The sequence below is a fragment of the Pholcus phalangioides genome, unplaced genomic scaffold (genome assembly GCF_987345545.1).
Source record: "Pholcus phalangioides strain wild (caught in Gottingen) unplaced genomic scaffold, Ppha-v1.0 ptg000009l_1, whole genome shotgun sequence".
Taxonomy (NCBI): domain Eukaryota; kingdom Metazoa; phylum Arthropoda; class Arachnida; order Araneae; family Pholcidae; genus Pholcus; species Pholcus phalangioides.
In genome coordinates this window covers 10,708,968-10,718,996 of record NW_028301602.1, presented here as the reverse complement: position 1 = coordinate 10,718,996, position 10,029 = coordinate 10,708,968, and the positions used below count along the sequence as shown (strand labels likewise).

Here is a 10,029-nt window from a genome sequence, read left to right as displayed (position 1 = left end):
GTGAGCGACCAAAACAGTGTTTCGTTATGCGAGTAATCTAGAGAGTGAGATTCCAGATCAGTGAGCGATCAAAAGTGTAAGCGTGTGAAAACGTGTCACCGGCCACTTGAATGATCTGGAACTGTGCTGCAGGTCACTCTAATGATCTATAAGTACTCCGCGAGTCACTTGAGTGATCTGTGAAAATGTGCCACCCAGTTAATTTTTAAAAAATTAGGTTTGAGGTCTCACGGACTATATATATATCAAATGACTCAGACGGTCACATTTGGACAGCGGGCCATGGGTTGAGCATGTATAACCTGCCTGTGTATTCACGTGCTTAAACTATGACCAACATAAATGATAAATGTTTGTTTAAAACGGGTATCCATCTCGCAAGTATAGAATCAAACACATTGTGAGAGCACTCTTAGTACTTCAAAGAGCACCACGGTGCTCGCGAATCGTCATCGGGACGCAATTTTGAACCAGACGCAGGAATATCTAAATTTGAAGTTATGAAGTTCGATATTCTTTGGAAAAAAAAGGGGGCTGAAGAATAGAGAGGATCTGAACGATTTATCATATTTACCAACGCGTATTGGCGATTATGCATAACAACTGGTAAATGTGATGGATTTAGTACGATTTATCATGTTTACTGACATAACCGGTAAAAGTGATGATTTTTTTTAGCATTAATCAAATTTACCAAACACTTGCATAGTCTTATAACATCGATCCACTTGATTGGCAGGGAATGACGTATATACAGAAGGGGGCTTAGGGGACTATAGCCCAGGGCGGGTTCAAAGGGGCGGAAAATTTGAATAATGAGTGGCTGAGAAAATTAGTAAAATGAGGGTGGCAAAACCGTGAATCCACCTCTGCCTAGAGAGTCTGAGAGACCAAGTCAGTGACCAAACGAGCGAACTAGAGAGTGCGAAAACAATTGAATGACCAAAGAGTCACCCAGAGAGCGAAGGAACCAGGCCAGTGAGCAGTCAAAAGTGTGACCTAGAGCAGGTGCATCCATGTGAATGACAGAATGACCAAAAGAGTGTCCTAGAGAGTGTGCAAGCATGCCAATGACCAAAAGAGTGACCTAGAGCATGTGTGAGCATGTGAATGATCGAAAGTGGGATCTAGAAAGAAAGGTAACAGGTCAGTGAGTGACCTAGAGCGTGTGCAAGCATGTGAATGATCGAAAGTGGGATCTAGAAAGAAAGGTAACAGGTCAGTGAGTGACCTAGAGCGTGTGCAAGCATGTGAATGACCAAAAGAGTGACTTAGAGACAGAGGCGTGTTTATAGGAATGGGGGGGTACTAAGTGAATTATAGCCCAGGATAGCAAATTCGAGGAACGAATTGCTAGTCAAGAAAATCAGACTTGAAAGAAAGAAGTGCGACAAAATTAGTGTAGCCCACAGGCGGCAAAACCGCCTCTGTTCGCAGAGCTTCCGACACAGGTCATACAAATTCACTTACACAGCCAGGAATTCTTGAGCAAAAGGGTCCAAGGTTCACGACCCAAACTTCTACATGAAAACACTTACGGCCCTGTTATAAATACACTTATAACTTCACTGTTTTACTGATCTCGAAAAACAAACAGTCCCACGGGTCGCAATGCTGATCTGGTTATTGATTTTTGAACCCCCCCCCCCCCCCCCCGCATTAATGTCTACCTAGTGATGGACCCGGTAGGACATTAGCTATAGCATTTAGCATTTTATTGATTAAAAGAAAACACTAATGCAAAAAGATTATCTGCAAGCAAAAAAAAAACACGCACGTGAAACGCATATACAGTCGAATCCCGTTATAACGAACTCCAAGAGACCAGAAAAATCACTTCATTATAACGAAATTTCGTTATAAAGAAATTCCAGGTTGTTCCTATGTACGCTTATTTGAGGGATTAGAAAAGTGTTTGTTAAAAAGCGATTTTCGCTATTCGTTAAAACGGGATTCGACTGTATGTGTTTCAAAAACATGAAAGAAACTGAGATTCTCAAGGAGAAAGCCTACTTACACACGGTCTGGAACGGACGGATCCTGGCGTTCTAATGGCTCAAACTAGCATTGATTTGGGTCTTATACAGTACCTGGATCATTTCACGTGCTTCTAGATACGGGTTTTTTTTTTTATCGGCTGGCTGTTTTTCATGAACAATGGCCGACTTTTTCGTCGTATAACATGCCGCTGTGCGGTCAACGTATTGGACTCTCGCCGTGAGGATCAGGTTCGAACCCCGTTGAGGAAGTGCTGGATAAACCTTATTTTCTTAATACAAAGCGATTGTTTAATAAGCAAAACGTTTTTGAAAAAACCGTCCCGTATTTCGATCCGAGATAATTTTACACTTTTAATTACGCCAGATAACTTGGTCGACATGACAGTTCTTATTGATAAGCCATCAGTACCATGCCCCTCCCACAACCTGCTCCAGAGGCTTCTTACGCCAAGACCTTTGCGGATCCCACTTTGGTTAATTTACAGCGTGAAAAAAAATCGCGAGAATATATCGTCCCAAGCTAAGATCACACTTATCCCGTAAAGAGGAAGAATAAGAAGGCAACTTTTGTTAAGAAATTTACTTTAAATTCGTTTCTGCTGCCCCAGAGCTGAACACGTAGGAAACCGAATTTTTCGTTTGCCTTTTCATTTGACCGTTCGAGAAATATTACTGGTTGGGGCATACAATGGACGGCACTGTGCACCGCACCCCTTGCACCTGCTTATAAGCAGTAGCTACTCCATGTCTAGTGGTTATATAGCATTGCTGAGTTCAGATGCAGGCTCAGTTGAAAAAGCATTACATTTAGAAAGTCCTTTCCACCAAATTACAGGGTTTGTCATTCTTCCTGCTGCACTGAAATAAGAAGGTCCTCTTGAATACTTGTACTCCATCAATAATATAACGTTATCCCAAGTTTTCCAAATCAAATATCCCGGTGTCAACCAACCAATCTATGTTGGAACAAACATGTTGACTACATTTACCAGAAGTGCCTAAACAAACTTTTCTTCCTCCGCCAAAACCTTAAACACTCCACTCAGGATATCAGACTACTCTGTTACCAAACTTATATCTCCCCCCATCGTTTCCTATGCCGCTGAAATCTGGGACCTCTACACTTCCAGTAATATAAACAAACTCGAATCAATCCAAAGTAAATTCTCCCGATTTGCTCATAACTGCTGGTCATCTTTCCTTTCCGTGTCCGAACTTAAAAACAGACTTCATCGCCTCCCTCTCTCTTCATCTCAAGAAGACTCGACCATTCCTTTAAAATAAAACCTATTTTTGCTTCACTTTATACAGCTTCTTTTCTCATACCGTCGGTGAATGGAACAAACTCCCAAGCTCTATTGTCAAATCCCTCACTATCACTAGTTTTTTGTCCAATATCAAACAATATCTTTGTCATTTTCAATCGCAACCTCTTGTATAGGCACCAGGGCCAACAATATTGTATAAATAAATAACAAATACCAAATGAAATTTCTGAAACTAGTTTCCATATTAATCCTCTTGGATTTTTCTCTAGCACACTGTTTTTTGTTCTCTAAGGGCAGCTGATGCCTTTATTGGATTATATAAAAACATCTGCCCCTAGCATGGTAATGCAGTCATTGCTGCTTCTTGGCAAAGGAAAAATAAAAACAAAAGCCTCCAAGAGACAATACACCACTACATTTAGATGTGTGATGCAATCCCCATTCATGAATTTTCCTAAAAATAGAAACATTAGAATGTAGCCCAAGGCTAGAAAATGTGGTAAGAATTAGAAATTGTGATATTGCAATATAACTTAAGCAACTAAGATAACTTATATGAAAAAAATATGTATATTCAGGTCACTTTATGAGATTTTGAAAAAAAAACACTTTTACCATTTAAAGATATACCATCAGAATTTAACCCAAGAATAGAAAATGTGGTAACAATGAAAAATTTTAGCTAATAATGAACTGATGTGATATTTTTCACATTAGTGAAAACATTATTTTAAGACAATTTAGTATTTTGATTGCTGGATGTATTCTAATGTTATGAACAATAAGAATATTGTTTCAACTGGGATTTTCTAGATAATTTAATAATAACAGAAATCAATATTATAGCGTGAAAGAACTTTTTAAACATGTATCTGTTGCAAAAAAAAGAGTAGAGCAGATGTTTATATATACATATATATATATATTCCAGGGTTTAAGCTAGATAAAAAATTCCTTTCACAAAAAAACGAAGAGGGGGGGAGGCTTTAGAAAAAAAAATACGGCAATGCTAATGATTGATGGTTGGATGCCTACTTATTACGTACCTCCTGGTGTTTTGCAAAAGTGGGTACTACTTCTTTCACATTCTAAGATTTTCTTTCACATTTTGCGAAAAATTTTATGGTAGCCCTGATATATTCATATATGTATATATAAACAGTTGAAGCAATTTTAGAAGGTTGAAAATTATCTTGAATTGAATACATTACATATCCTTCTGTAGTTTTTATGCTATGCTCTACTCAAATTCTATATTTTACAAGTATATATAGATGTGTATATTGTCCAAAATAATTCTGTAGAGAGTGGAAGATTATTTTAAAATCATATTATGTATTGCATAGTCAATTTAAGCATTACATGCAATCAATGTGTTTATTTTCAATGGGAATTTATATGTTGAAAAGCAGTATTTGAGGTTTTTGACGTGACGCTTTAAACCGTCAAAAACTTCCATGTGTCAAAAACCTGCCAACCCTGGTTCTAGGTCACTTTTTACACATTAATGTGCTCACACACTCGCCAGGTCACTGCCATGCTCGCAAACACTCTTTGATAGATCACTCGTTTGATCACTCACTGACCTCCTGGTCCCTCATTCTCTAGCAAAGGTGGGTTTATGGTTTAGTCATCCTTCGGAAGGGCCCCTTCCATAGGCATAAACTTGTATCTGGCCCACGGGTCCAAGCCCTCACCTACCACATTTTCTAACATCTCCATAGTGACCTGTGGTAATGTTAGATTTGAGCCTTCACCACTAATTTTGAGCCCTCTCAATATTTCCAATGCTTTTACACCTATGCAACATTCTTGATCACTCCTTCCTCACTGGTTCGTGAAATTTTTCAACCACTTTCACCAGTTTGCCGTGATAAAACAGTTGAATAAAACTGGATACATAGCTGTTCAATTGTAATAAGCATTTCTATGTGATGATATGGTATGTTTGTATCGTCAATCATTCAAATGATATCTCAGGGAGAATGATTGTACGTTCTAGTTCCTGAAATTGGTTAAAATTTCCACTCCCAAGCGAACGGTATCTACTAATACCACTTAACCAGGGGCACATTTATGATTTTGCCACCCTTCTTCCATTCTTGTCTACTTTCCTCGAATTTGCCACCCTGCGCAGTCACTCTTTTAGTGTCACTCACATGTGATTATATCATAGGCTATACACTCGTACATGAGTTATATGTGTGTTTACATCATATTTACTCTCAATATGATTTTGTCTTTAAGCCACACTCTGTGTGTTGCTTGCATGCTTTCACACTCTCTAGGTCATTCTTTTAGTCACTCATTGAGAAATTTCCCCATTTTACAAGTCATTCCCATGCTTGCACACACTCTAAGTTTAGGTCAAACGTTTGGTCATTCATAAAAACAGGACTCTCTTTTAATACAGTAAAACCCCTCTTAACGGACACCTCTTTTTTACGGCCAAAAAATATATTTTCCCCCTATATAATAAGTATGCATTTCAAACCCCTGACTAACGGTCACCCCTCTTTTGTAGGCAATTCTTTTTGAGGTGCCGATGACAGCAAGAGAGGTTTTACTGTATTGCAGCAGTTTCTGGGTTCAATAAAAACATGATTGCAAGATTAAAACTATAATGGCTAGACATGTAACCATTGGCTGGGGTTCTAACCGCCACCCCCCCCCCAATTGAGCCAAGATTATACTGTTATTTTGCAGGGAAAAATGTAAAAAAAAACCCCTCAGAAGGAAAAAAATCTGAAACTCCCCCACGAGAAAATTCTGTGTAGGCGTATGCATGTAACAAAAGAATAAAATGGGAATACGTACGGCCTGTGAAAATGAAGTATTACAACAATGAACATACTGAGTAATGTAATGTAACATACTGAGGAAACGGTACAATGCATAAACCAACAAACAAAAAAACTATAAAATGTGCTAACAGACTGAATTCAAATGTGGCGCTCTATACTAAAGCCTATTATTACTAGCGACCTTTAAAGGATATGTCACCTTCAGATGCCAACTGACAGTAACAAAGGGAATTTCAACCCAGAAACCAAAGGAATAACAGAAAAAAAAATGCCAACGGAAAGCAAGCGCTAACAGGCTAGAAAGGAAATCACTAAAGGAAAAAAGAGGGGATTATATAGGACTGTCATTTGGGGGGGGGGGGGTCAAAGAGCAAAATACACTGAAAATGGTGTATATATATATGTATACATATATTGAGTACATGTTCTTTGCCCCCCCCCCCCCCCGGAATTGAAATGACGACCCTGGGATTATACTATATATAGCTATTACCACTATTCTGTAAGTGAAACAATCATGCCCCCGCCCCCACATCCAAGATCAGGTCTCTGGGCTGGGATCTTTGGCGGGCAAAGCCAGACTTTTCACGGGCCCCTCTATAGTGAATTTATTATACGAAAGAACAAATAAATGGTGGTTATTGTCTCGGGCCTCAGCCGATCTTTACCAGTGGTCGAGTAGTCAGAATGACAGACTTGCATCACGAGGATCCAGAATCTCAATTTTCAAGTCCCACCACAGGCCTACAACAATACAATTATACACTAGCCAAACAACTCCAGTCATACATCAGGGGGGGGGGGGATGGAAACCATATGGAAATTTCCAACCAATGGAGTTGAGTGGGAAATGAAGGCTCCATCTATATTGGTGGTCACCCTAGGCTTAGTAGTAAAGAATTTGATTAATGTTCTTTGGCCAGATTCAAACTTGTGAACCTTAAAGGTAACCTTCCTAGTGGAAGACTCGCATCTTACCACTGTGCTACTCGGGCCTCAGCTCTGTCAGCCCCACGATTGTGGGGGAACCATGGAACCAATAATAAGTCTGACAAATGAGGTGCTTTCGAACAGTTTAAACACGCATTTATATATATACACTATGAAACAACAAAACACTTCGTTCATCACATATTGCAGTGGACAAGTTTATTATTTCATCTTCAACCCGTTGCTCGCGAGCACCACAGTGTTCCCTGGAACATTCAGAGTGCTCGATGCTCGTGTCCGATTTCACGCTCACGAGCACTTGGTCAAAGTTAAAAACCTTCTACAAATTGTATTTAATGATTGAAATCAATCCAGATTTCATGCATTCATATGTCGAACTCCCCCGTAAGGGTGCTCTTCTTTTAATGATGGATACAGGTAGTGCTCGTGACTAGAAAAAGGGACCTCTGCTTTAAATGAACCAATAACAAGTAATAACGTATATTTTTATGACCCCCCCCCCCCGATTGGTAACGCTGTTGCATAAATCAACCAATAAAGAGCCTGTTAACTGAGATGCAATTTGAGCAATTTAAATATGCATTTATATACAGGATGAAACAATAAAACGCTTTCGTCAACACACATTGCCCTGGGCGAGCTCATTATTTTGACACAGAATCGTTATGAATTCGAGCAAGTACATCTGAAGCCTCACTTCGCTGGGCTTGTTACTGACGAAGAACCCTGGCACGCCTGCCTTCTCGAGCGTCACCTGTTGGTCACTGACAGCCTGGTCCAGCTCAATGATGATCTTCATCTCCAGGCGGTTTATCTCCTCCTCTTGTATCTTGGCGAGTCCCTCGACCTCCCGGTCTAACTTCTGTTGCAGCTGGGTCGCATCCGCGTTGTCCTGGGCGGCCGCCAACAACAGCTCCTTGTGCTTCTTGACGAGTTGGTTCCTGGCGGCCTTGTGGGTGCTCAGCACGGCGAGTCGGTTCTCGAACAGGCTCTTCTCGGTCATTTGTTGGATCTCCTTGAGGCCCTTCACGATCTCGAACACCGTGTCGTCGAGCAGCGAGTTGGCCAGGCTCGACAGAAGCTCGTAAGGGAGCCTTTGTTGGTACATGGCCGGTAACTCCCTGGCCATGTTCTGGAGCTCCTGCAGGAGCTGGTAGTGCTTCTGCTGTAGGATCTCTTTCTTGCCGAACATCGGCGAGTTGGGTCGCAAATACTCAAAATCAACGAGCCGACTCTTCGCCTCGGTTGAAGCCAAAGCCGCTTGAAACTCTTAATGCAGCTTTGGTTGAAGCGCCGCCAAGCAAACAATGAGGTAAACAATCATCAGCCGTTGCCAAACCGTTTCAACTAATCCTTATAAAATTCCTATGTTGACTACGATGACCATATTTGAAAAACAAAAACCGAGACTTTCATTCAAGCAAAAGCTGACCATATTTCATCAAAAGAAATACGGGAAATTGAGATCCCAAATACGGGAACAGCGCCAATTATCGCCAGCAATGACGCCAAAAGTTTTCAAATATTCGAGAAATTACTTAAAAATCAAAATGGCGGGAAATAAAGCATTACTGCAAACTGCAGTGAATTTAAATGCCGCTATAGTGGTCGAGTGGTAATAGTGGTGGTCGGTTGAAGTTGTTTTTCTGTGGTTCCCTACTTCAAGGCGCGAATGCGAACCGATCTCCCCGTTAAAAAGTCTCGCCACAGAGAGCAACAGACCTACAAAAACAGCACAAATGTAATTCAATCATAACACATCACTCACTTCACTTCTGAAATGTAGATGGCGGCACTGAAAAATCAAACACAACATTACATACGCATTCAGACTGTTAGGTACACACACAGTTGCACCTCCGGCACAACTCGCTAGGTAGTAAATCACCCATAAATGGTGATAGACCTGAGTTGTGCTCGGTTTGGAAAGGAAAGAAAGTGATTTAAATGAATTCCACGAAGTAAAACGTTCACCAAAACAAATGTGAGAGATTATTATTCTTATTTATAATTGTAATTATCATAATATAATTTATGAGTGGGAAAATAATTTCATTCTTTGACTTCAATAAAGAATAAAAATTCAAGTAAGCTTTGTGTAAAAACCGGGACACTTTCACTAAAAAGTCGGGACGGCCAAAAAAAAACAGATAAAACCGGGACTGTCCGGAAAATACGGGACGTATGGTCACCCTACATTCATTCGTTAATTGCAATAAATGATGAATTTCCGATTGAAGTTTTGTAAACTTTCTTAGCGTGCTCGACAAAATGAGATTTTTCGCTAAAATTACCAGTTAGCCAAATGCTATAAAAAAATAATTTTTGTTATAAAGAAATACGGGACGCATGGCCACTGCAGAGTTGACCACATGTTTTGAGAAAAATTCGGGAAATTGTTGGTTGTCCCTAGTGTAAGGGGGTACTCAACCTTTTGAAGAGTGCGGGACACTTCATTGGTTTGGAAACGTGTCACGGGCCACTTAGGTGATTTGAAAATATGCGGCGGGCCACTTGAGTTATCTGGAAATGTGTTGTCAGTCGCTAACCTAGATGATCGGAAGGTGCGCCATAAGTCACTTGAGAAGGGCCATAGTGTGCTGCCCCGGGGCAGACTTTTTCTTGGGGCCTCTCTTGAAAGGCTTATTATTAGGCAAAACAAATGCAAACTTTTGTGTGTGGCCCCCATTCGGCTCGGCGCTCAGGGGCAGTGCCCGGTTGCCCCAGCCTAGTTACAGCCGTGCACTTGAGTGATCTAGAAATATGTCATGAGTAACGAAAAGAAGAGGCTTCAAATGAAACTTGAATATGGTTGCAGCATGGACTAACGATTGTAGCATGTCTTTCAGCGTTGACAAGTGTATGGTTACTCAGCTTGGTTTGAACAACTCACGTTTCACTTACGAGTTGAATGGTGGTGCCATTCCGGATGCAACTGACATCACAAATTTGGAACCCTCACGTGCCGCCGGTGGGGAGTAAACTTTCCTAGAGTGACTACATCAC

At 40.6% G+C, this 10,029-nt stretch overlaps 1 protein-coding gene across 1 annotated transcript; it reads right to left on the bottom strand.

Moving 5' to 3' along the window:
- Window positions 1–7,584: 7,584 nt before the first annotated feature.
- Window positions 7,585–8,342, bottom strand: gdl (gonadal protein gdl). The gene has a single exon (XM_089237150.1). It carries the CDS (start codon window positions 8,213–8,215, stop codon window positions 7,640–7,642), a length of 576 nt encoding a protein of 191 aa, XP_089093276.1. The 5' UTR covers window positions 8,216–8,342; the 3' UTR covers window positions 7,585–7,639.
- Window positions 8,343–10,029: the final 1,687 nt, after the last annotated feature.

Excerpts from the sequence above, each read along its gene's own strand:
- gdl (XM_089237150.1), bottom strand. The coding sequence starts at position 8,215 with ATGTTCGGCAAGAAAGAGATCCTACAGCAGAAGCACTACCAGCTCCTG.